The 27413-nt window shown below is 47.7% G+C and overlaps 1 protein-coding gene across 9 annotated transcripts in view; it reads right to left on the bottom strand.

Moving 5' to 3' along the window:
* Positions 1–466: 466 nt before the first annotated feature.
* Positions 467–27413, bottom strand: part of plppr2a (phospholipid phosphatase related 2a) — a 33305-nt gene continuing 6358 nt past the window's right edge. For 2 of the 9 annotated variants that reach the window (XM_034593583.1, XM_034593584.1), the window contains 6 exons: positions 15430–15618; positions 5769–5889; positions 4975–5225; positions 4392–4568; positions 4142–4269; positions 467–2717 (listed from right to left, as the gene is read on the bottom strand). In XM_034593583.1, the coding sequence (XP_034449474.1) occupies positions 2609–2717; positions 4142–4269; positions 4392–4568; positions 4975–5225; positions 5769–5889; positions 15430–15618 (975 nt within the window). In that variant the 3' untranslated portion in view covers positions 467–2608. Of the gene's footprint in view, positions 2981–3471; positions 4020–4053; positions 4270–4391; positions 4569–4974; positions 5226–5768; positions 5890–15429; positions 15853–27413 lie in introns of those variants that run through there. The other 7 variants (XM_034593585.1, XM_034593587.1, XM_034593586.1 and 4 more) reach the window with 7 other exon arrangements.

The raw sequence follows: 27413 nt of genomic DNA, 5'->3' as shown, positions 1-27413 counted from the left end.
GAGGAGATCGTGTTCCCGCCCGTGGAGAATCATCTGGAAGCTGTTTTTGCTCCTTGTTTGTATTTTAAGTTTGTTCTAAAGCACCGAGTCAGTGAGGAGTTACTGAGACTCTGAACGAGTGAGATCACAGGCCCCAACTCTTGTGAATTTACTTCTATTGTTATTTTTTCCCCACTCAAAATGTTTCAAGGGTATTTCTGCTTCAGTGGAACATTAAAAACTGAGACAGCAGAGACGTGACGCAGCAGAAATCACTTCATAGGTCTGTGCTGCCACGTGTTCATGGGCTGGAAGGAACTGGGTTGAAAAGTTAGACGGTTTCCTGGTTCTTAAAGGAACCAAAATCCCAAAGGATGATACTGTGTCTTCCTGTGTGCACATTTTCTTTAAAGATAATATTAGAATTCTCTCTTTTTGGTCGTGAAATCTACAGAAACGCTTGTTGGGGTCACAGAGTGAAATGTAAAGTTAGATTTTAATGTAAATTGAATGAAGGAACCAACTCTATGCAACGAGCAATCAAAAAACAAAGTTAGATGCAGCTCTGTTTCCTCTTGATCGCCCCCTTGTGACTGGCTGCAGTATAGGTCCTAAACCCCACCTCCTCCATGTTAGTGGATGTGCATGTCAGCGTTCATCGTATCCAGGATATTAAACGAACTGCTTCACCTTCCATGTTGTAACTTTGTCAACTTGCCTCCTACAATCTGCTGATGTTTAAATTGGACTCTGACCAATCACCTGTGGACGTTAATGTATATTTAACAGCAAAAAACAGAGGAAACTGTATTTACGTTCGTTTCTTGTGTTCACACACGTTCATAAAACATCGGCTCAGTGGGGACGTATCAATACAAAGTCGTGTGGGCGTAGTTTTCCAGTGTTGGTTCAGAGTGTTTCAGCACCGTCATACACACTGTTCTCCGTCAGCATCATAAATACAGTGTAGTGTTGGTGACGCTTGTGTAAAAAAAACACACTCTCAATACAAAAAGATTCTATGTACAATATCATACAAACCGTTGTTAGAAAGTGGAGGTGAAGGGCGGGGGGGGGGGGGGACGTACAGTAACAACGAGGTCGGGGCGGGGGGGGGGGGACATACATGTGATTGTACACGTGTGTGCTTTTGAATATGTTTAACTACACGTGTGCTCTTTATTCTCGAGTGTGTTCGTCTGTGCTTGTGTGTGTGTGTGTGTGTGTCTGTGTGTCTGTGTGTGTGTGTGTGTGTGTGTGTGTGTGTGTGTGTGTCATCCAGCAGAGGGAAACATTTCACAGCAGCACAGTGAGAGAGAGAGAGAGAGAGAGAGAGAGAGAGAGAGAGGTTGTAAAGAAACATGTTCGGACACAAAAAGGAAACGGGGGGGGGGGGGCGGGTGAGTAAAAACGTGGATCCGTGGGGGTGTGCAAATCAAAATCAGCAAAACTGTCAAACCATGTTAGCGCTTATACACGTCATCCACACACTGTATGTACATGTCAATAAATAAATCTATTTATAAAACGTCACGATACGAAGAGAACTGTAGTAAATCTCGTCAGTGAGGAAGTTCAGGGCGAGCGACGCCGTTTCCCGAAGTGAAGGAAAACAAAAAGAGTGTCGGCATCACAGAAAGTCAAGTTGGGTTCGAAACGCTGCTCGAACGACCAGGAGAAGATCTGCTCCTGGTCGTGATGCACTTCGTCTGTATCGCCCCCTGCAGGCGGGAGCTGGTCTCTGTCCTATCAGGTTTCAGGAGCAGCTGAGGAGGAACCAGCCGAGTGGAGACGTCTCCTCTTTCATCCCGTTTGCTTTTGTCTGCTGCTTCTGCTGAGAGACACCAAATGAATCTTTTGATCTGAGTAAACCTCACGTGGAGTCGACTGCTGCAGAGTGTGTGAGTGTGTGTGTGTGTGAACGGGACGAGATAAGGAGAGGGGGTGAGAGAGTGTGTGTGTGTGTGTGTTTGTATGTCGTACTAAAAGGATGTTTTCACGGGTGAATCTCAGCAGCACACGAATCCTTCGGGGGGGGTTTCTTTGGTCCAACAAGGCAACCTCCTGACAGCGCACATCAAAGCTGTGTCCTGGGAGTCGGACACGTGGGGGGGGGGGGGGGGGGGGGGGGGGGGGGGGGGGGGGGGGGGGGTGCTCAGCGCCATGTTTAGCTTTCAGTGTGAGTCTCCTTCAAACGGGTGAAAACCCATTCACACAGTTGGGTGAAGGAAACTCAGTGGACATTCTCAGAGGTCACAGCGTGACAGCGCTCGCCACCGAGGACGGGAAGTGAGCTTCACACGATCGAGTTCGTACAAAAAAAAAGTCTTTAATTGGAAAATAACTGAATAAAACGATGCACCCGACTCGGTGCTGAGTGTTCGGTTCGTCTTCACTGGGCGTCCAGCAAAGAGAAAGTCTTTGAAGAGTTTGCCTATCGGTTCCCCGGGGTTTGAGAGGGCAGCAGGATGGGGGGGGGGGGGTTCAGGAGAGGTCTAGACCTGCGTGGAATAGGAGCGGTGCAGCGTTGCGTAGCGCCCGGCCTGGTGGGCGGCACAGTGCGGCGAGTGCGGCGAGTGCGTCGAGTGCGGCGACTGCTGCTGCTCCGACTGCTGCTGCTCCGACTGGTCTAGACTTCGCTGGAAATGGAGCGAGACGCTATGAGGACATCGGGAGTGGCGGGGAACCGATAGGGCTGATGGTCATGTGATCTCGGTGAACGGAGATCCCCTCGGAGTCTGCAGGGGAGAGAGAGGTGTGAGAAAGAGAGAGAGAGGACGGGGCAGAGAGAGGGCGAGGGAGAAGAGAAAAGTGAAGAAAAGAATAATCAAGAGCAATGCACGGGATGAGGGGGCGAGGAAGAGGAGGGAGGCGGAGGAGGGGGGGGGGGTGAGAACAGAAATAAGGCAACAGATGATGGAGGTCGTGAGGAGGGAGTCGATCAGAATGGTTGGACGTAGGTGTTGTAGAGCGTGGAGGAGGAGGAGGAGAGTGCGGGATGCTGGAGGAGAGTGAGGAACAAGGGAGCAGATTGAGAGGAGAGAGGCAGGTGGGAGACAGAGGAGAACAGGCAGTCAGGTGAGGGTTAGTGACAGACCACAGAGGACGCAAGACAGTCTCCTCATAACTGCACTACTGCCCCCCCACCGTCTCTTTGACAGAGCGGGGGACGGGACCCTCTGGGGGGGGGGTCACGAGAGACGAGCAACAGGGCATCACAGCGGCAAACAACCATTCACACCTAGAGTCAATGAATTGTCCCCAACTGACCCAACCCCAGCCTGTCTCTGGACCACATGAGGACGTACTTGGAGAAAAAGCCACACAAACACAGGGACATCATGCAAACTCCAGAAAATAAGAAAACATCTGATCAGCCTTCAGATTTTCTTCCTCCCCACATGAACACAATCTCTCATACGGACTAATCGGTTGTATTTTTTGGCCTCAGCTGAATTCCTCCGGGCAACTACTTTGTATTAGAATCAGAAACAAAGTGTTGACTTGCGTATAAAGCTGCTTTGAGACCTGCACTGAACTCTGGATAATCTCCAGACATTCTCCGGAGGGGCTGTTTGTGAGAACGCAAACGTCCGAGTCGGGGGCGACGGACTTTCTCCGGAGTTTCTCCTGCCAGCCCCCTAGTAAAAACTCTGGATACTGCCTGAGCGTGCTCATAGGAGATCCCCCGGAGGATTCACCGCGAGCAAGTCGGCGTGTTAATGACGATTCTAATCGATAACACTGGAGGGTTTAGGAGTAAGAAAGCGTCTCTTTCTAAAAACAAGCAACACACCTGAATTTGTTCGATCCTGGGACTGAAATAAAAAACGCAGCTCATTTCACACCAGTAGAACAAATCTCAGCTGCAGCCGATAACCAGGCTCGTGTGTGCAGAAATGTAAAGGGATCATTTCAGGTGTTTTTTCGGTGGGACGGGGGTGCAGCATGCATGTTTGGGGGATTGGCGAAAGGAGGACAATGGATTCAGTTCAGACACATGGTGTGTGTGTGTGTGTGTGTGTGTGTGTGTGTGTGTGTGTGTGTGTGTGTGTGTGTGTGTGTGTCTGTGTGTGTGTGTGTGTGTGTGTGTGCCCCTCTTCGGGTGAGCGCAGCCGGGCCTCACAGCCACCCCCTGCCCCTTACCTGAGGACCACTTAACTTTTCAAGTGGACTCTCCACACAGGGAAGCGTCACCATGGGCATGCCCAGCACGGACTCAGGGCGCTGGGGTCGAGGGGGAGTGAGGCCGGGCTGCAGCTGCTGGAAGTTGTTGATCACACAAGTCACCTGGAGGGGGGGGGAGAGAGAGAGAGAGAGAGAGAGAGAGATTGTAAATGCTCAAGATCGTAGTTGGTTTCAAATGAAAACGCAGCTGTGTGGATGCAGCCGCAGACTTGGTCCCTTCTCACCAGAAACACGGCGATGGCTCCTCCAGTGAAGAATCCGGCCACGACGTCGGCCCAGTGGTTGCGGTACTCGGCCACCCGGACCACGCCCACGAGCATGGCCAGACAGAGCAGGGTGAGGCTGATGGTGGGCTTGGTCAGCCGCGTGCCTTTGGTCTTGAACACCAGCGTCACGTACATCTGCGGAGAGGAGGCCGCGCACAGTGAGAGACAACAAACATAGAAATACACACATGACACGAAAGTATGCACCAAGAAAAACTTAAAGAACAGTTATGAGATGTAGGAATCAGAATTTCTTCATTTTACTGGTTTAAAATCTGCCTGTTAAACACATTTGATCTTGTTCAGTTCCTTCAGTGTTTGTGTGAATTAATCAAATGAGAAATGATCATTTGGGAGTTTTAGAGGCGAGAGAGTTGCATCAATGTTCGTATTTTTCAGTGAGACAGCAAAACTCCTCCTTGTTGGTTTCTCACAGCGAGAAAAAACCTCAATAACTCAATTTCAAAAGAACAAAGTGAGAAGATGAAAGGAGAAGCTGGGGTTCAGTTGGCGTTTCACACCAGTACAAAGAGCGACCTACCACTGTGTACACCGCGGAGAAGACGCTGAGCGCCGCCTCCTTCGAAGGGAAGGATTTACGTGCAGACATGACGACCAGCGGGTTGCCCGTGCAGGCGCGGCGCTCTGTGATGTACTGCATGGTGGACTGGCAGCCCAGCGCCGTGTAGTTGGGTCGGCAGGCGGACAGGAAGTGAGGCGTCTGGTTTCCCGTCACGACCTGGCCGGCGTTGGCGAAGATGGTGGTGGTGAACAGGCCGAAGGCGTAGACACCTGGATCGATGGATATGTTGCAGAGTGAAGAAAACTTTTTGTGTTCATCCTATCTGGTTAATCTGCACTGAAGATTTATGGATTTATCACAACGCACAGAACCAGACTCCATAGATTTCAACAGGAGATAGAGAAACACACATTATTCAAACGACGGTGACATCAAAAGCTCGACGGGATTAAACAAGTTGTAACGGAAGCTTTCATCTCATCTCGATTCAGCTTATGCAGATTTTCAGGCTGCTAAAAAATTCATAAGCGTCTTCCCGCCATGAATCCGAATATCTTAAATCACAGATTACACCGAAGTTCGTTATCCAATTAACGGCTGCGCGCTCGGGCTCCGGCTGTGAAACTCAGAAATGTAGCAGGTCGCGCTCTGACACGTCAACCTCGTCTTTCATCTTGTTTCCATCTTTTTCAAAACTACACACACACACACACACACACACACACACACACACACACACACACACACACACACACAGACCCACACACTCACACAGAGCATGGAGGCTGTGTGATACAAAGCGTCGCACTCACCTAGGAAGCGGACGATGCGTCTCAGCAGGGGGTTGAAGTAGCAGCAGTCCGCGGTGACGATGGTCTTCTCCTGGGTTCCCTCTGCCTTGATGAAGAAGGCGCACAGCTCGCCAACAAGAATCTGCAGAGCAAAGACAGAAGTGTCTCGTTATACTCACATACATGCAACTAGATTTTAAACGAGAGAAGCTCTTCTGATGTATATCAGTTATGTTCCGGTCTTATTTAGTTGTTTGATGATATCAAAACTAGTAGGTGCTTCGGTGGAAAGTTGCCATAGTGAGAGGAAGTGAAGACGTGCTACAGTCACGTACAGATTTGTACAGGAATGAATTGTTGGTTGATCCATATCAAGTCAATAATATGATATAACTATGTAATAAGAACAAACATATGAAACGATTTCATCGCTCACAGTGTAAATGAATCCGTCTGAAAGCGTCTGTGATTTAAAAAGAGCAGCTGCTGTCACTGGGCGTTCAGTTTCTATCGTCAGGTGTTCGGGTCGCACTCGGTGAGACTGAACGCCGGCGCCTCTCCAGGCCGACGATCCCGTAACGAACTGCGACAGCGACACTTATGTGTAAGTGAGAACGCCTCACAGACTGAAACTCTCCCCGACAGAGATGCGCTTAATCCTAAATCATCCTGACGATTCTCCGCTGTGACAGAAGTGGGACCCACTTCAACGCTAACTGTGCTCCACTAACCCGCCGACCTCCTTCTTCCCCTCTCCATATTTAATCCTCTCGTTTGTCCCCCACAGTGATGATGTCTGACTCACTGCTGACTGAGCAGGAAGCAGAGGGGACGGAGATAGAGACAGAGCGAGGGAGGAAGAGATGGAACCTCATCAACATGGTGTTTCCGTCTCGTGCTTTCAGGCACTTCCAACACGTCCCGCCAAGTCAAATGAGTTGAGAACACGCGGAGGCCCCGTCGGTGCAGCCGCGCTGTGAAGTGCGTGCCCAGCCGAGCGCTCGCTTCCATTAGTGAAACACGACCCTGGTGGGTGTTCCGTGGCAAACCTCAAAACACCAACACGAGCACAAATCAAAGCTGAGGCGCTTTAATCAGCGGCTTCAAACGCCAGACGTCAGGGGCTCAGTCGCACTGTGGACCACCATTTACGAGGCAATTAAAAAACACGGAGTGATGGTTTCTATGGGGACCGCTGGTCTGTGGAGGGTTGGAGCATGTGGCCACTACGAAATGTAGGATAATGGTGGTTTGGTGTCATTCATGGACAAGTGCTCTTCAGCACGCTGCAGCTGTGGGCGGTCGGCCTCGAGAGTCCTGTTAGCACAATACTGACATTCACAGTCAATCAGGAATCTGTGTGATCGGACTCTTCAGAGGTTCAGTCGTAAAATCAGCAGCTTTAGACACTAGATGTGTTTTTTGTTTGTTAATAATTCACCAGTTATTAACATCTTTGGACTAAGATCCCAGTTTGAAGCAGTAGAAGAACTTCCTCCTCTACCCTGTGTGATATTCATTTTATTTGTCGATATATATTTGTCGTAAGTCATTGCTCACAGATATTCTGGCCTTTGAAAGGACGTGATGTTGCCGACTTGGATCACGTTGAAGAAGATGAATGAACGCAAAGTGCCCAGCTTGACTGTTTACAAACAAACGGGACCTTCGTCAAATTAAATGAACGTTTATCTCGGTTCCAACCGTTGCAGCAGTTCTTCAAACTGTGTGAAGAACATCCTGAAATAGTGATGCAAGATCTCAGAGACGCAAACAAGATCTGAGACTCTGACAATGTTTGTACTTGTGACTCTCAGAGAAACAACATATTGTTCCTCTTGAGCTGCATCATCAAACTGAATGACTCGTACTGAAGCGAGAGACCAGATTTGTTTGTTGGCACAACTTTAGTTTCCTCTTTAAACGCTGATCATTTATTCAGTTGTGACATCTTGTAAAATCCTCACTCACGTCACAAAATAAACATGTTCCCGTTTCTACACGGCGCTCCGAGCCTCTGATTGGTGCAGGTTGCTGGGAATGAAGATCTCCAGATGCTTCGCGACAGAAACTACACAAACTTACAGGCACGTCGTCTTCTTTCCTTCTGCCCTTGGAGACGAGAGCAGGGGGAGTTTATAAAAGATTAAGTGAAGAAGCTGGTGCAGGAGTAAACGGAAGGAAAATGAGGAGTAAAGAACCGAGAGAGGAGCAGTGTGGGGACGGAGAGGTGACGGGGTTAGGGTAACACTGGAGGAATGAATTATTCACGTGGCGGATGGTGTGATGGTGAATAATGTGGCGCATTATTGGAATCAACGTTTCTATATCATCTCGCTGCACTGCAGTGGGATGTGCTGCAGCTCGGCTGCTCCCTCACACTCAGATGCGACGAGGTTGTCGCTGCGGTTCAGGGACGAGCAGATCCTAACTCTTTGGAATTCAACAGCTCGTCCGGTCGTCTCCACGCAGAGACGCGTCACTCCGGGACACGCAACCATGTCGGCAATTACGCTGCGTCAGAGCAGGACGAGCGTCAAGACTGGGGGCGAAACAAAAGTGGGTGCAGACAAGGACAAAGTATTACATGCACACTCACATGCATGATTCATGTGCGGGAACAAGAGAGGAGTGAAGGAATGAAACATTGATAAAGACACGAGACGTGATTAAGCGTGCGTGTGCACAAACAGCGTCACGACTGCAGAGCACGTCTCTGGATGCTGGAGGATTCTGCTCCGTGTGTGTGTCAGTAATCAGATTTCAATTTGTGTCAACGAGTATTTGTCAAAACCGAGTTCAAGCCCTTCTTATGAATATGTGTCCATTAGAAGACAATATGATGTGAAACTGAAAGAAGAGGAGCAGAGAGATGAGGGAGAGAAGAGGAACGATATTAAATAGAACGATATATTTTGATAAATAAATACGTTATAGTGGTTTACTTGTGTAAATAGTTGATTGGACAGAGGATGTGCACAGTCAGCAGCTGGAGAAAAGCAGCTCCACCAGTGTTTCCTGACTGAGACCAGAGAAGATGCAGGAGACACAAAGTCATGTTGATCATTATGTGATAACGATGTCAATAAAAGCCGTGGGGGACACGTCAAGTATCTTAGAATCAGCCTGAGTGACGGCACGGTGGCACAGCGGGCGAGATGCAGATTGCTTCCATTAGTTCGACCTCCTGCAAACACAAACTGAGTGTGTTCAGCTCCCGTTACTGACGGAATCAGGTCTGATTGAACAGTCTGACGTATCAGAAATGGACGACAAAACTATTGTTGCTGTGTCTCCTCCATGTTAGTGGATGGGACATGGACCAAACTAAAAAAACACACACGTCAAATAAATGTTTTGTCATTTGAGGTCGAATCTTATCACGCTGATGTTTGTTCGAGTGTTTCCAGTAAGTTTGGTTTTAAGTCGTTATTTGATTTGATTTAAAAACAGGATGACAAGTCGTGATTGACAGCTGAAACCGGCTCACGATTGGTGGAGCACGAGAGAAGGAGGGATCCTGTGTGTGTTGACGACAGCTTGGTTTTACAAAGAGGAGGAGCAGATGGTTTCAGCTGAGTTCCTACGATCAGAGGAAATCACCTCCTGTCTTTCAACAGTCGAGCTTTAAGAGACAAGAAGGACAAACACTGGTGATTTGTTGAGCAGAAACCAGTTTGTGGTGCGATGCTCAGTCTTTCTCACGCATGTAAACTAAGCAAGTTACGCCACAGCTTCTCTCGTCTATGACTTCAGACCCATTTCTGTGGAACGCAGCTCTGCAGCCTTCAGACCTAATGTGTCTGACAAGGCTGGGAACGTCGCTCATGTGTAAAGTACAACGAGATGCCGAGCTGTCACTAGCATCCCATTATCCACCATCATCCCCAGCGACCTCAATCTCTGCGGTGCAGCGCATATGTGAGATTTGGGCTAATGGACGATGCGGAGGACCCTGCACCTGTCTGAGTGCATCACCGTCGCTTCTCCTCACACGTGGCTCTCGCCAGGTTTCTGACGGTGAGGTAACGGGTGCCAACAGGAGGCTGTGAGCCCGGGAGACTGATGTACAACACACACAGCAGCTCGTGTTGAAGTCCACCGACACGAGGAGTGATGAGGAGAAAACAGAAAAGGGCTCATTCACGGGTGGACGGCCGCACAACACTTCAATGCAAACACAAATGCGTTTGCAAGGGCGTGGGGTATTTCACACAAAGATTACTCCATCTATGAAATCGGAGGAATGTGCCAAAGCACACCCACACATGCATACACATGTGCACGGAGTGATGCCCTGGTTCCTTTGAGCAAAGTGACTGCACGTCGTCGGCCTGCAGAGAATCAGAGGAGTGAAAACACTAAAAGAGCAGCGATTTATTCCATCTCACAGAAGCAAAACCTGCTCGTCATCGTGCTGCAGCGTCACTAATCCCTCGCTCTTCCACCTTTTCCTTGTCTTTTTCCCGCTGGAGGGAAAAGTAGGTTATTTATTCTTTGTCTTTTCTCTTCCATTTTTATCCAATTCAATTTCATGCCCCCGTTTTTCCCGAATCTGCTCCGTTACACTCTTCCTCACGCGTTCGTGTCTCACTGTGCATCTTTCAGTCGGGTTCTGCTTCTTCTCCTCCTCTTTCCTGCTCTTTTGTGAGTTCCACTCTTCACAGGGTCGAGGAGGTGAATATGCACTGAAGACTAAGAAGTACTGACACCTGCACCAGTTCCTACTGGACCGAATCACAACTGTGAAATCAGGAATCAGAGGGATGCTCTGGGTTTGACCCCACGACAAACGCATCAGCCGGCAGTGACGGCGTCCTGGGCCCCGGCAGTGACGGCGTCCTGGGCCCCAGCAGTGGGGAGATAATCCAGTTTGGAGCTTGAGTTTATTTTACTGTATTAAGCACCAAAACTATTATTTAGTATTAGTTGGGTGAGTTTTTGCACTTATTTATATTTGTATATTTAAATTACATCTCCTTTAAGTATCGGTCCGGGCTCCGTTTAGGCTCCGCTACCATTTTAAAAGTATTGAATCATCAGCCCGAATTTAAATTTTTCATAAAAACAAACCAACTCTTTCATGATATTATTGGTCGTCAATTCTGTTCTGCAAATAACACAGAGTCTGCCGCTGCGGCATGAAAATCAAATTACCTTCCCGAGCATGAACGAATCACAGGAAATGATGCAGCGCAGAATTATCATTACATCACATGATATCAGCTTCACAGCCTCATGGCCCAGAAATAAATCTGACACATGAGCCCCGGGGGAAAAACCCCAACATGCCACTTTTACACTTCTATTTCTGTACAGGTTAAACATACAAGACAAAACGTGTTAATTGGTGATATCTACACACGGTGGTGAGGATGAATATTATCACCAGTCTACGTTTTCACTCCTGTTCTCACTTGTTGGGCTAAATAAAGATATATCATAGCTGCTGGTTTCAGCTGCACATTGAGTTTGTACTAATCTTCTCATTTAGGAAAAACCAAGCAAATACGTGAATCTTCCAAATTGTCTGCAGACGTCCGTCCTCCTGTAAACACTGATTCAAACAGATTCACACTGACCCCAGGCCAGGGCTATGAATAAAGCCATGCTATGATATAACCAATTAAATCTGACATATTAACACTGATGAGATATAACTGATGTTGTGGGCTGGGGCCAGAGTTTGCGTGTCGTCCCCGTGTCGGATGGGGGTTCTGATGGGAGCGAAGACATGGAGCCTGTGAACAATCTGTGTCTCTGCATCATCTGGACACTGACGACAACTAATGACTAAAAGTACGTGTCTCATGTCCGAGTGTTCAGATTTGACTCATGAAACTGAAGAGCCTTCACTGCCTCCGTGCACGTCAGAGCCAACTGCAAATAAAACAACTTCCTGTGGGTTTTAAACGTGCACCTCCCGCAGTAACTCTCCCTCACCTCTGTGGAGATGCTTCACAGTTTCAAATCCTCGATTCTGCCAGAAAAGCCTGAGAAAAACCACCGATCTGGTCCCTTGGCCACATGCAAACATGTCGGGACAGAGGGTGCTATATGAGCAGAGATGCACCCCTGCTGTGAATGCAGATTGAGGGTTCGACAGACATCTCTGAGGTGCTGAGTGAGGAGAGGCCACCAGCCACACGGGACCCCACGAGGTGTCCCTGCTCTCTGCCCGACTCCAAGAACGGATCGAAGCAAAAAGAAGCAGAAATGACAACAACTGTTCCGTCTAATCTCATTTCACAGGAATGGGGCGACTTCTGCCCAACCCAGAAACAGGAGAGAAGGCACATCTGTATCTTTCTATCTCCCTCCTTCTCCGCTCAGTGCAGTGAAGTCGATGCAACTAACCGCCCGGGGGGGGGCCGCCAGCAGAACGGAGCACGGAGCAGGCAGCGAACTGCAGAGACGGCGACAGAGAGGAAGCGGTGAAAGGTGAAAGAGAAAAGTGACAAAATAGGAAAAAATGAGACTCTGTGATGATGCAAATGCCAGAGCGGCGCGGTGCTGCAATCCTGTGCCGGGCTTTGATAGGGTGATTATCATGGGGAGCAGTTAGACGGGAGCCGGGACTGTGTTCCCGGCAGAGTGGGAACTGTGCAGACTGTGGTAAATTAGACTTTGGTATGGATATCAGCGACACTGATAGGAAGAGCAGATAGAGCCTCTTTAATGTGCAGCGAAGAAAACAGCACGTACGTCTTCCCTCCATGAATAGAATCCCTGTCAGTCTCTCTTTAGGGGTTTCATTTCATCTGTGCTCTTTTCTGGTGAGGGCTGCGAGTCTATTCTTCTCATTTTCTCAGTTTCCCTGCTCTCGCTATCACAGATTAAGAACCAGAGGTGAGGAAGTGTTCACCCAGACACATATCCTCCCCCCGGCAGCCGGTGTCACAGCGACCGATGTCCCCCCCACTCTCGCCACGGAGCCCGACCCCGCCATCTGTCTCATTAACCTCCGTTAGCTGCACACTGGCCGAGATAACGTGCAAGTCCGCGGAGATCTGTGAAAACCAGGAGAAGATCCGACAGCAAAGAAGATTCAAAGGAAGCTCAAGACACACGAAGGCATTGATCCATGTCCGTGCAACTGGGCATGAATGTGAGAGTTTTCCTCCGCGGCTGGTGTGAGGTCCCGGTTCTTCTGGGTCAGGTGAGGTTCAGTTTAATGTCAGTGCACTGACTTCACGGCTGAGGATGTGAGGAGAGGACGAGCTGCAGCTCTGAGGTTAAAGATGAGACACAAACAACTCACCCACACAAACACTGCGGAAGTTTAGAGCCAAGAAAACTCTAAGTTTGGAAACGCTGCTGGAGACGACTCTTGTTTACCTCATATCTTGTTTTTGACATTTGAAATGTCAGCCTCAGCTTCCAGAGCAGAACACAACATGGAGACGTGTTACTGACCCAGTTCTCTTCGCTAACAGCTGTTCAGTTAAATTCTGTATTTCTTATTTTACATGTGGAGGAGACCTGATGTTATTCGAGCTTTCGTGTTCACACCTCATGCACATGACCAGTGTACGCGAGTGGTCATGTGATATGTGCTTTCAGGTGAGTTAGCACGGAGCTGAGACTCGTGGAGCTGGTGATCGTTTTATTTTCTTCCTGTCAGTGGAGGAGCAGAAAAGCCGAGAAGCTCCAGTTCACACGTGACGTGCTAATTGGGAGGTGAGGTGTGAGGGGAGGTCAGGAATAGAAAGTTTGAACAGGTAGCGGAGGTGTTGATGAGGGTGGAGGCAAATCTCATCAGAGAGAAAAAGCGATGAATCGGGCAAGAAGGCAAAAAGGTCCCAGCGGCTGAAGAGGAGTGAGAGGACGAAGGTGAGGGAACCTCGTCAAGGAGACTTTACAGCAGTGGTACAATTCTAATCTGCACTAATAGCAGTAATATGATGCTATTTTAGAGTCTCTCTGATTATCAGGACCTGTTTAAAATTAAAAGACGGTTAAATTCAATGGTTGCTTGGCAACAAAAAACCCCCACGACTGATCCAGAACTCTTACCTGGAACCATATGACACCGTGGTTTTATAGGATGACTTTTGTTCTGTGCAGCCACTTCATCGCCCAACCACACTCTCTCTCTCTCTCTCTCTCTCTCTCTCTCTCTCTCTCTCTCTCTGATTCGCTGGACAAAGAGAGATGAAGCTGCTGTGACCACGCTCTCAGCAGACGGCTTCCATCACGGAGAGTTAGTGCTGCGATCCACCTCGCTGCTCGCCACACACACACACACCTCTGTTAGCGCAGGTGAGGGAGACTCGCTGGGGGAAGTGATGGGACCTGACCCGGATCAGAGTCTCCCACCATCAGTCATCCTCAACCAGGGCAGCTTTAAGAGACTGCTGGGTTCGGACCAGTGGGTGTAGCTCGGAGCTAAAGGAGAGAAACTGCTGCGGATATCAGCGATGATAAAATATAACGTGACTAATACCCCCCCCTCCTGTATCTCAAGGAAATACAGTTATAGTTATTTATAATAATCTACCATATTTCAACCAGCAAGTACATTGCTTGTTCATGTGCTCTTGAATGACACGTTTCCTGGTCTGACCATATTGGCAACACAAGTGAGGGGGGGAGCCTTTGCAGAGCGATGGAGTGACAGGTCTGCCCCGCCAGATGTGCAAGGCAGCAGTCGAGAAAGATAACCACGACCTGTGCCAAGAGCTGAGTCAGGTAAGGTCAGACTTGGGGCTGCACGAGGACGTCACGAGGAACATAGCGGACGTGGGAAGTATGAAATCGCCTTAAATTAGACTTCCTTCCAATAAATATCACGAGGAAAATATAACTAATGTTCCCAAAATCCATACACCCGCACTTACAAATATAGAAACCTATATACTTTCAGTGACATGAGTCTATTAAATCTTTACACATAGTCAAGCCCTGTTATATAACTTCATTAAACACATGTGCAGGGTGTGAAGTGAAGCGACATTCTAATAACCAGATTTGTCTGAATGCAAAATACAGATTTGTGTCAATTTGTGCAGCTGTAAAATGTTCCTGTTGTGTTGTCATGTAATCTGGTGTGTGTGTGTGTGTGTCTGTGTGTGTGTGGTAGCCGTGGGCCGGTTGTCTGTGGTGGTCGGAGGGTTTTGTTGTGGTCTGCTGGGGACGTAGGCTGTTCAGGTTTGTGTCTGTGCTCAGAGTCAGTGCCAGGTGTTGTGCATTTCACGCTCACTGCTTTCTGTCTCGGGGCTGCAACAGCTCACCTCACACACACAGACACACACACACACACACACACACACACACACACACACAAAAGCAATAGATGACCCCCTTCAAATTGGCTGCCTTTGTGCTCATTACCTCTTTTCAGACAGCATCTGTTATCTCTCTGTCTTCACTGCAACTTTCTCACTGTTTCTCACTATTACTCGTCTCTTAGATTTTTCTTGTCTGCCTCTCTTTCTTCACTTCTCTCTCTCTAATGACCCGTCAGCCCGTTCTCCATCTTCCTGTGGTTCCAGGTGACACACACACACACAGACACACACACACACACACAGACACACACACCTCAGATTCAGACGCCACATCAACTTACTTACTTTCTATCGAAGCTCTTTCATTTCTCTTTTTTGCTCTATCCTCTTTTTCACCTCACTTCCAAAGTACCCCTCTGCACCTTTACTCCCACTCTGGTGAATTCTCTTACCGTGAGCGTGGGGATGGCCGTGACCACCGAGTAGATGAGCACAGGGGGGATCTTGCTGGCGTCGTCCGGACCGGGGTACGGCTTGGAGAAGGTCTTGTCGTAGCAGAAGAAGCCCTGCATGTGCACAGGGAAGGTGTCCGTGTACTCGAAGTAGTAAGCCAGCAGCACCGTCCCAGCCATGATCACCAGCTGGAAATAGAACATTATCCCGCCGTTAGGAAGCCAGAGGACGGGAGGTGAAGCAGAAGAGGAGGGAGAGGCGGAGGTGGCGGTGGAGGAGAAAGAGGAGGAGAGGAAGAGGGGAGAGGCGAGTCCCTTTTCCTCTCCGCCACGGGGAGATGCATAGGAATTACGGAGCGAGAGACAGACAGAGCGAGATGTTGCTGTGTTTGTGTGGCAAGACGGAGAGAGAGAGGGAGGGAGAGGGAGGGAGAGGGAGAGGGAGAGAGAGAGAGAGAGAGAGAGAGAGAGGAAGAGAGAGAGAGAGGGAGAGAGAGAGAGGGAGAGGGAGAGAGAGAGAGAGAGAGAGAGAGAGAGAGAGAGGAACAAAGAGAGGGGGGGTGATAACAAGGCAAGAAAGAGAAAGGATAATTTGCAAGAGGAGCCTTTTCTCTTCACGAGACGAACGAAAACAGAATAAAAGAAGATTCCACGGCTCCACAAGCAGCAAAACAAAGAATTGCATAGAGAGCGAGTGAGAGTGAGAGAAAAAGAGAGAGAGAGAGAGAGAGAGACAGAGAGAGAGAGCGAGAGAGAGAGAGAGGCTGGAGAGAGAGGGAGGATGGAGAGAGGAGAGAGAGAGAGAGAGAGAGAGAGAGAGAGGATGGGAGGGAGGGAGGGAGGCAGGTGGGAGGGAGAGAAAGGGGGAGCAGCCTTTATGCTGCTGGCACTCATGAAATCTACAGTGAGCTGTGGGTGTATTTGTGGAAACTGTGTGTGTGTGTGTGTGTGTGTGTGTGTGTGTGTGTGTGTGTGTGTGTGTGTGTGTGTGTGTGTGTGTGTGTGTGCACGTTAGAAGCTCCATCAGATAAAAAGTCCCTAAAACACTTCTTCTAACTTCCACACTCTGACTCTGGGACGTGTGAATAAATTGTCGCTGCATTAAAAAGGTGATGAATATTAACAACAGAGCAGTTAACACACGTTTTACATCTAAATAAAACTATACATAAACTCAAATACTCTGCTGAGGATAATAACTTATATAATAACAACAGTCATGAATTAATAAGGAATTGAATGTTAAAAAGGGAATCTCAAATTCATAATTCAAAAGAATTTGTTTGGTTCATTTGTTTCCTACTTTAAAGTTAAAAACATTTTTTTTTTAAACTACTTAAGAGCTGAATATTTAACCAGCAGCTGTTAATGTGCCTCCGTTCGGTAATTAGCTCTTTATAAAGTTTTAATTGTTGAAGGAAGACTCCACCACTAACAAGGAAAAGATGCATTAAGTCATCACATGAGTTTAATGGTCACGCACATCCAGAAGTTCTCAGTGATGCTGCTTCACGGGGAAAAACTCAACCAGAGCAGCGACACGATCCCTGACTGGTCTGAACGAGTCTGCAGGAGCGAAGGTCGAGCCAATTAGATCCTCTGCATCGCACTTTGGGCTGGACGGAACTTTCAGGAAGCTCATGTACATATATATGATTAAAAACACTGACTTTTTATAGAACGCAGACAGAGAGATTTGGGAAAAAGCCATTAAAACACTGAAAATAAGTATCTCGAACAACGTGCTTCACTCCACACGTCAGCTTTCATCTGGTGCCAGGAGGAAACGCTGGGTTCATCAGATCCTCATCAACACAAACAGAAACCAAGAGAGTGAAACCGGTTCCACTGAAACCAAAACAAGCTGAAAGCTGCTAAAACACAACGATCAGTTTGTCTTTGAGTCCAAACGACAACTGGTCAAAACGTGAAGAAACTCCCGAAAGACAGATTCCTTGTTTTGCGAGGTCAGCGTGACCTTTGACCTTTGACCTTTGACCACCCAAATCTAATCGTCCAAGTGAACATTTGTGCCAAACTCCAGATGTTCACGTGATGCACACGTGGATCTTCATCTGGATCAAATCCACCTTCGTGTCCCTGGAGGGAGACGAGTCTCGCTGTCTGCGGTTGTCATGGTGAAGGCAACGGCAGAGAAACTGGGTTTGTGATGTTTTGTGTTTGAGTGTTTGTGTAGACCAGTGTTTCTGTTGGTGGTATATTATTCAGTTATTCAGTTATTCTGTTAAATTCCGGCTCTTACTCATACGTGAAGGAACGCCGCTAATTCACCCGGCCGCCTCGACGACCTGCAGCGTCCTCACGGTTCAGCTGCTCAACGCGTCGGCCCGATTTCCTCTGAGAACCGTGAAGAGGATGAAAAATTCACAAGCGTGAGTTTCTGCCGTTTTCCTCGAGCTCCTGCACACCCGCAGGTCGGAGTTCATGCTGCTGAACTTTAACCTGCAAACCCGCACGTCCCCCCCGATGCACGCTTTTGTTTTTTCCGGTGAGTCATCTTTTCTGATTTGGGCTTTTATCTCATCACCTTGCCTTAGATCACAGTGTGCTAGAAACAGCATGAAGGCAAATGTCACTGTGTGTGTTTCTAAATGTAGTTATAAATCTAAACCTGTGATGTGGGGGGGACAGCATCTTCTTCACACCCTGTCAACTTTAAACCGTTTTAGGCCACGAACTTTAGAAACGTGCAGAAAACTGGTTGTGGATATTCTCCGGACGAATAAATCCTGCTGCAGAAACCAGTGATTTTGTTTATCGCACATCGACACAGGCCCTTATCGACAAAACCTCTCGAATCTCATCTTCTTCATCATGAGATTGTAATCTTCCCATTTCACGTTCGTCACATATTAGAAACGTCATCAAATCGTCTACTCAATTTCCTGCTGCATGAAAAGTTCCAGAAAATATCCAGAGCAACTGACTCGGACATTTGGGTTCTCACATGCAGCCCCTCTGGAAGATTTCAGGAAAATGTCCAGAGTTACCTCCCTTGCTCCTCTGCCTCCCCTTTAACCCTCCATCACACCTTTCCTCTAACTCGCTTCACATTCTTCTTGCTCCTTATTTCTTTCTTTACCTCTCATCAAAAAGAGCTGCCACTAATAAAAAAAAGGGATGGACACCAGAGCAAAAGAACCCATCTCACTCTGACCCATTTTAGCGAGGAGACGGCCAAACAGAGCGGCGGCAGCGGCTTGTCAGGATGAAAGGTCACATTAGAGCGGGTCCAGCCGCCACACGGAGGCGGCGTGTCGGGAGCGTGTGAGGACTGAGGAGCGTGCCCCCCCCCCGTCCTCGACCCCCGGAGCCTGTCCTCACGTCACCGCTCTCTACACCCGTCAGATTATCGAGCCGCTGTCTCGCTCCGCCTCATTACACGCCGACCTAATAGTGACTCAATTATTCCAGGTGTCGGGATATTTTTGATGGAGCCTCACTTCCCCTCCACATTCTGTGGCTAAGTGGAACAAGTCGTGCAGGAAATGAGTTTCTCATCGATTTCTGTGCGACGACGTGAAAGGTGCTCATCAGAGATAAAGATCTTTGATACATGATAAGACAACGGACGTTAATTACCTGCATGTCATTTTAAAATACGTCACTTAATTGTCATAGACTCTACTCCACTACAGGTAGTTGCTCATTTGGAGGCAGAGTCTGCAGAGAAGTGAGGATTCAGCTGGTTTCATGTACCACAGATATTAAGACGTCGCCGCAGACAAACCAAGTCAAGAGCATTTACCTCAAGTTGCACATTATCCTGGTCTGAAAGGTCACAGTATTGAGCAGGTACTCAGCCTCCGGGCAGCGCCGCATCCCCCGACGGCTCTGCAGGATGAGACTCTGCCCTTTTCTGAGAGGACTCCTCTGTTTTACCTGATGTACGTGTGTGACAATAGAAATGTCACCGTGTGTTTCTCTGTCAGCTGCACTGCTCGAAGAAGAGAGCAGCGCTCCAGGGCTACGACATCATCGCTGCTGCCTTGTTTGAAAACTCTATGTAATTTGTGTAGCTCTGTGATACTGGCCCTGTTGTCTTTGCTAACACATGTTGTGCAGTTAAATTCTGTATTTTACTACGATGCAATGTACACAAGTGGTCACAGGATCTGACTTTTCAGGTGTGTTACTATGGACGGGGGTAAAAACTGATGTGGTGCCATGAAGCAAAGTTTTAAACCACTGTTTTCAAATGAAACTGCAGTTGTGTGAATGTTGCCAGAGTCCCAGCCTCCTCTTCCTCTTCCTCTCCCGCTCAAGAAAGTTTCCCTCGTTCTTCATTCCCCACTCATCCCACTAACTTCTCTCCCACGTCTCCCCCTTCCTTCCAATACACTCACTTTACTCTGCTGAATGTTGCGACTGAATTTTTCAGCATCAGCTGCTGTGAAAAAAAATAAAAGCACGACACACTGCGCTCGGTCGTGAAGACGAAGACGCCAGGAGGCAGCGAAGGTTTACAACTGCAGTGACGCATCGATGACTGAAACCACAGCGCAGATATATAGACAGAGTGTGAAGGAGCCGCCCCCCCACAGCGAGCTGCCTCCTTCCCTCAACCTGGATAAAAAAAAACATCCTTCTGCAACGTCAAACCTTGATCTTCTCCGGGATCGACATCTTTTCAGCGTCAGCCATTTTCAACGAGCTGTATTTATACTTTATTTATGAAAAGGCAGGTTCTGGAATAACTCATCTAAATATACAGTCGTCTATTTAAAGACAGACGTGTTCCTGCACTCGTTCCGCAGGCTGAGATGTTTGTAGCCCGTCAGTTGCTTCCAACACAAAGTGCAGAGCTGGAGCTGCCAGTTAAAATGGTAAATATTCATTCATACATGTTTCATTTTACATCCTCGACAGGATATGAACCAAAGCTTTAACAAGAGTCACAATATCTGTCTTCCTGTGTTTCCCTCTTTCTCCCTCGCCTCCTCTGAACGTCCACCCGCGTCCCTGGATGCTGTCGGAGCTGCGTTGCCCGAAAGAGCAGTTTTGTGTTTTTACAGGCGGAGGATCTGGAGCAGAAGGACGACGAGGCACAGGGGTCCACCGTCAGACACATGCCGTCCATTAAGAGGCCCGCCGCCATCAACGCACGCTACACTGCACCTGGCCAGCACGACAGGAGGAGGAACGTCCGTGAGGAGGGGAGGAGGCAGGAGGGGGTTCAAAAGGGGAGCAGGGGAGGAGGAAGAGGGAGGGAGGAGAGCGAAGAGGAAGCTGAGTGTGGAGGGTAATAAAAGAAGAGAGGAGCGGGAGGTGAGGGGATGCTGGGGAACAGGTGCAAGGCTCTGGGGTATAGCAGCCGGAAAAAAACTTCACCTCCTCCTCCTCCTCCTCCTCCTCTGCTCCAGTTTCTTCCCCCTCATGTTTTAAGTGTTGTTTCTACACAGGATTCTGATTCACGGTGTTCAGCATCGAAGGTGACGACTGAGATTCAGACAACGTGAGAAGAAGGAACATTAGGATTGTCTTGCTCGGTCACTGTGGGGGACCGCGTGTCTGTGCCGGTTTAAATAGACGAGTGTTTGGCAGCAGAGAAACGCACAAGTGTGTGTGTGTGTGTGTGTGTGTGTGTGTGTGTGTGTGTGTGTGTGTGTGTGTGTGTGTGTGTGTGGTTACGTCAGCTTGTATAACTGCACATCAGCACATCAGCATTTTCTGGGTCAGCGAAGGTTTTTCACATAACGAGACTGGATCACACGTCCTTGTTGCTCTTTATAGTTACAGCAATAAATGATATTAACCTCCAGTGGAACTTCAACCAGCATCATCAGCTCCACTTGGCTATAATCATACAAAACGTGATTCCAGGTCTATCAATCAGAGCAGTGTGTAGTTATTCAGTGTTAAAGCAAACAAACCACAGATTACTACATTTCTCTGTTTTCCATAAAACCATGTTTGCCTGTTGAAGACCGTGATGTTGTTTTCTAGTGAGTCGGCGTTTCCTCCTCTCGGTTTAAAGCCAAACGCCTCCTACCTACACACAGGCCCCCGGAGCGTGCACCACACACACACACACACCCACACACTCCCACTGCCACGTTCCCACACTCCATTTCCCTCGTCTTCCTCACCCTTCGTCAAGCAGAAGTCCTGACACGCTCGCAGGAGGATTCTCTGGGAACTGGAAGCTGACGGGCGGTCAGTTCCAATCACAGCCTCTCGGCAGGTGCTGGAGTAGCTCAGTGGTCCGAACTGATCTCGGGTCTGTTATTCTAAAAATATCTAAATGTAAGAAACAGCGATCTGTTGCTGGAAAAAGACTCGGCTCCTGGAGCAGTGGATCAGAAAGACGGTTTTGGGAGAGTTTTCATATGAATTTCTAAAAGTTTGTGAAATGAAAATGAAACAGGATTATGAATCAATTAGCAAACAACAGAAGCAGCAGCGCTTTCAGCCGGAGGAAGGATTAAATAGATTCACTGTTCAGGAGGCTGTTTGTTTATGGAAGCATGATTTCTTATGTTACTATAATTAACCGTTTTGTGCTTTAATTAACAGAAATGATATTATTGCATTTAGGGATATTTAATTGATGTGTAAAGCAAAACGAACAGTTTCATTCTTTAAAAAAATGATTGGTGCCTTTCCTCTCTGCATCTCTATTAATGTGCAACATCGCTCTCTCTATTGACATCTCGCTCAGATGATGATAAACAGCCACATTAAAGCAATAATGTCTGGAGCTGCCTTTTTGCTCCCAATCTATACGACAAAGTTTTCTGACGGAGCGGAAACGTGATAAATAGGTTGGTGAGGCTGAATGAATGGTTTCCACGTGAAAGTGACCCTGAGAGGTTTGTCAGTTGTTTGTGGGAGAAGGAAAAAGAGTGGAGAGCGTTTTAATGGACGAGGAAAGTTCAGGTGGAGAACTTAATAATAAAGAAGGGAGAAGATGGAGGGAGAGGAAGGGGGGGGGGGGGGGGGGGTGAAGGGAGCAGGGTGAGAGTGAATTATGAGAGTTTGGGCTTTTCTCTGAAGCGGATTTCAGACGTGACTTTCGCAGCAGGAGATTCTCAGCAGGCAGGAGACAGGAAGTAACGTATAAACTCCCGCGTGGTTTTGTTTACTCAAAAAATAAAAACCTGCGTTGACTCTTATCGTCATAAACTATCTCGTTGTTTTTCCAAGATGGCGTCAGTGGCCTCTACGTTCACAGTTCGGCATCTGTGGCATGTCAGAAACGTTTTTATCTTGGGGCCGGCAGGAGAAACTCCGCTGAAACTCCGAGGCCTCTGACTCGGCCTCTTGCGTTCAGCCCCTCCGGAGAATGTCAGGAGCTTCTCTGGAGTTCAGTGCAGGTCTGGAAGCAGCAACAGAAGCAGGAGGGAGAATCAGTGTGAGTTGAATTTATGTGAAAAGGGTCCGAAGGGAGACGAGGGACCAACGGGAACCAGAGAAGAGACCAGCGTCTCTTTAATCATCGTCCAGTCTGTGTTTCCCTCTCATTTCCTTCCCTGCCAGCCGTCACGTACACAGCCTCCCAATGCTCTTCCAACACACAACACAGGATTAGAATAATACAACAACCAGTCGGGGATCCACCTCCCTGCACGTCTTCAATGCGGTCAGATGCACACCCCTGCAGTGCACACAGCGCCGCGGGGAAACCCTGTGCATGCACACTACACAGATTACACTGCAGCAAAACAGCGACCACTGGCCCACTACCTGCCCCCGGCTCCACACTCCTTTGTCTGCCAAGTCATACAGTGTGCGAGCTGCGTGTTACTCACTGCCCATGAATAAGTAATGTCAGAGAGGAGGCCAGCGAGCAGCGGCGGAGAGCAGGGCGCGCCGCTTCACGTTTTGGGTTCACGACGAATCGTCTCAATGTTTTGGTTTTTCAAGCTGAAAAAACCCAGTGGAAATGGATGTGGCCGGAACGCGGCCGCCTCACAGGACACATCTGTTCTGTTGTTTCATTACACGCTCAACTAATTCTGTGAGAAGACAAAGGGATCAACAATACGAACAACTGTACAAAATAAATACTGTCACGAGCACACGAATGAGCCACACACACACACACACACACACACACACACACACACACACGCACACACACACACACTCACACGTCATTGTAAAATGTCACCATTGCATAACGTTTATCTTTATATTTCACATTTCTAAAACAGCCTAATATTGTACATAGTATTTCTCTTGGTTGTGTTTCTATTCATGTTTTTATTTGATACTGCATTTCCCCCTTGTGCTGCAGTGTCAATATTGAATTTCCTCTGTGGAGGATCGATAAAGGTACATTATTATTATCTCATCTTATCATATCATATCTTATCTTATCGTATCTCCTCTTATCTTAATTCACATCTTCCCTCTAACATTAACCAGGACCTCAGAAACAATGTTTTGCCTCGTTAGTGTCAATGTTTATGCAGAAAAAGATCCTAACATAGGGCCCTAAAGAAGTAACACAATTAGTGCACACACAGACAGACACACACAGACACACACTGGTCTATAGACTCACACACACACACACATCTGTATACAGCCCCCCCCCCCCCACCAAATGCACTAATAGTGTGAGTGGAGCGTTTCTCTGCTAATTTGAAGTGACGCCCTCACATCACACGTTGTTATCTGACACGTAAATAACATCAGAAGCTTCACATCTGCCTGTTACATCCACTGTCACTTCATCTGTGTGATCACACCACAGAGGAGCTGCACGGGCGCACGTGATGTGGGTTCCACGTGCACTTGCCCCGATATCACTTTGTTTGTTTGTGTATCCAGCTCAACATCTGTACACTCAGCCGACTGTGAGTGTGACCGAGGGAGACTGGGGAGGCTCCCTGTGACAGGTGTGAATCTGGCGGCGTGTTACCCACCATTAAGCACACACACAGGGCCTATTTATAGAGACAGAGGGGGAATCGAACGCGCGCTGATGTGCTCCGTCTGATCCCTGCGTGCTGCTCGGGTGTTAATGAGGCCGGCGAGTGCAGCAGCAGAGACATTGTTCTTTTCTCTTCCAAGTGTCAAAGTAAATTAAGTGAGAAAGCAGGCGGTGGAAAAAAAACTTAGTGATGGTTGAGTGTCAAGCTGACAGATGAGGGAGGTGAGGGATCTTCAGCTGTGTTACAGCACTGCCCCCTGGTGGAGGCCTGTCAGCAGCTCTTCTCCAGGATCAGTCTCCATTTCCTAAATTACAGGTGCAGTTCTCAACCTGTGTGTAATGTTGTGTTTCTCTTGTCCTGTGTCGATGCTTCAGAATTATTCTTCGTCATAAGTGCGTCGTCCTCAAACACGTCTACAATATTCTGTCACTTTTTATTGTTTGTGTGCAGAGCTTTTTACAAACTGAAGATTGTATAGTCAATGTTTTTCTTTAAATTAAACTGAATTTTGAATGATTAACTCAAGTTGTGTTATTTCTTGTCGTACATTTTATGTCCCACAATCTTCAGACCCGAGTTCATCACGTTTCAAAGTAAAAGCTCTGCAATTCAGCTCAACATAAAGCCTTACAGCAACGTACGATGCTTTTACTTTGAAGACAACTTGCCAAAGAGGAAATGATCCTATGAAATAAAAATAATCAGATTATCAAAATGATCATGGGGACCAGTTCCTATTGGCCGCAGGCTGCCGGTTGCCATGGCTCCTCTTCTGCATCCTGGGATACTTTCATTCTTCCAGTTTGTCGTTGTCACTTGTTAGAAACGTCATCAACACGTCCACTCGCTCGCTGTGAGTTTTCCTGCTGCGTTTTCACATGAGTTCACTCGCACATCTTCTGGACACTTCACTCAACGTTCGTCTTCTCACGTGGAGAAGTCTCCGGATGAGTTCAGGAAGGCAGCAAATCACAAAGCCACATAATTGAAGGTGAAGAGGTCAAAACTCGGTCACTAAACAAACGTGCAGATGTGTGAGACGCGTGGTGAAGGGTGTTTACAGTGGAGGGATGGGGCTTCATGTTCCCTCCTCCACTGGTCTGGATAATTACAGACTCTTCCCAACACAAAGCTGCATCCTCCATTACACTTTGCCACTGAAGCACATTAGCTTTAAGCAGGAATTACTTTTAAACTGCCAATTTGCCGGCGTGTCCCCAGACGGCCGCGAACAAACACGGAAAACAGAAAATCTATCAACAACGTGGAAATGAAATGACTCCTTTTTGTTCCCCAGGTAAAAAAAATTATAAAAAAGGATATAGAAATGAATTTTGCAGAGGAGCCGGAAGGATGAATGAATTGTGATTAAGCAGAAATGAAGGAGACGCGGCGTCGATATCTGAATGGTCGTGGAGAAACCTCGCCCCCGAAGAGGAGTCGCAGAGAAAGATGGGAAATGACGGAGCAAAATGGAGGAGACGCGCAGAACAAGATGGCTGAGTGGTTACAGCTCTGATAGAAAAGGTTGTGACTTGTGATTAGGGCACGGGCGATGAAAGGAGTCAGAAGAAAGAGAGAGGGAGGCTGGCTGATTGGTTTCCATGGTAACTGCTGATGAGGTGTGGGGCTAAATAAAAGACCAGGCCTCTCTGCTTTGGTATGGATCAGTGACACACACACACACAGACACACACACACACACACACACACAGACACACACCTTATCACGTGACTAGATTCAATCCGCTCTTCTATTCGTTCACCTAAATTTAAAAGGAATAATTGATATTCTATGAATCCTTCTGCAGAGACGTCACATGTTTCTGTTTTCAGCTCATCCACACCAGCGCCGGCTCGTTTCACCCAAATCTCTGGAATGTCCTCGTCTGTCCAAATCAACACCTTTGTCTCTGTCCCCCTCGCTCGCCGTGTTCCTCGTGATGTATATCATGAGCTCAATCGGACATTATACAGAGTATCTACAGGAGAAACTCCAGAGAAAGTCCACAGCAGCTGACTGTGCGTTTCTCACATCCAACCCCTCTGGATAATGTCAGTGTTTAGTGTGCATGCTCAGTGAATCTCTTCCTGGACGGGAGCAGCAGAGCCAGTGGTGAAAAGGACCAAATGCACAAAAAGGAGAGGAGAGAAGCAGCTGATGTCTGTACTTCGTCTGTTCTCATCTCCAGAACCTAAAATCTGCCATTTTCCCCTCGTCAGTCTGTCCCTCAGCTGCATCAGGACATAAAACACACTTGACTTAAACATAACTTCAGATCAGCTGCATCGTTCTCACATGAAAACATTACATATGGAGTTAGATGGTTTATAATCAACGTTCCAGGTTTCACGACACAGCAGTGGAGCGAGATCCGTCTGTGATGTTTCTCTCTGCGTAGCAACAGCATCAGTAATGAGATCGACTCAAACCCAGTTCAGGCTCTGACTCAGTGCCCTGATTTTCCAACTCGCGGCAAAACATGAGTCCCGTTGCCAGATTATATCATAATAACGCAGAATAAAACATCAGAACTGTTTTCGCTGGGCATTGAAACATGTTCTGCACGTCCACAGTTAATTAAGAGCGTCCCCCCGCTGAGCGTCTCGCTTTGAATGTTTCCTGCAGAGATATAGAACTCTGAGAAAACAACTTAATATTTGATATTTAAATGCTTTCTTTCTTTATTTTGTGTGACTCATATTCAAACATGGCCTACTAATAAACTCATTTCTACAGTACGTTGCATAAAAGCAATATGCAGACGTTCAAGTTATACGTTTAAGTTATAAGGTCACGTTTGTTTTTAGAGGTAATATATATAATAGAGCAAAGTTTAATTAGGTAAAGAAACATTTGTGTTTTCACTCGTCAACATCTGCTGACACTTAAAATGAAGAAGTGTGCTTTTGTCTGTGTCTCACTTCAGGGGCTGCGTCCTTCAGAGGACACAATCTACATGTCCTACGAAGGAGGCGTTTCTTCTCGGGCTGTGTCGACTGCAACAGAACAGAAATGAGACCACAGAGGATCGGCCAATGGGAGCCTTTCTGTTCTCTGGGATGAGAGGACGTACTTGA

The sequence above is a fragment of the Hippoglossus hippoglossus genome, chromosome 8 (genome assembly GCF_009819705.1).
Source record: "Hippoglossus hippoglossus isolate fHipHip1 chromosome 8, fHipHip1.pri, whole genome shotgun sequence".
In the NCBI taxonomy this organism is placed as follows: domain Eukaryota; kingdom Metazoa; phylum Chordata; class Actinopteri; order Pleuronectiformes; family Pleuronectidae; genus Hippoglossus; species Hippoglossus hippoglossus.
Note: the sequence above shows the minus strand (reverse complement) of the source record. Positions and strands in the feature narration are given on the sequence as shown.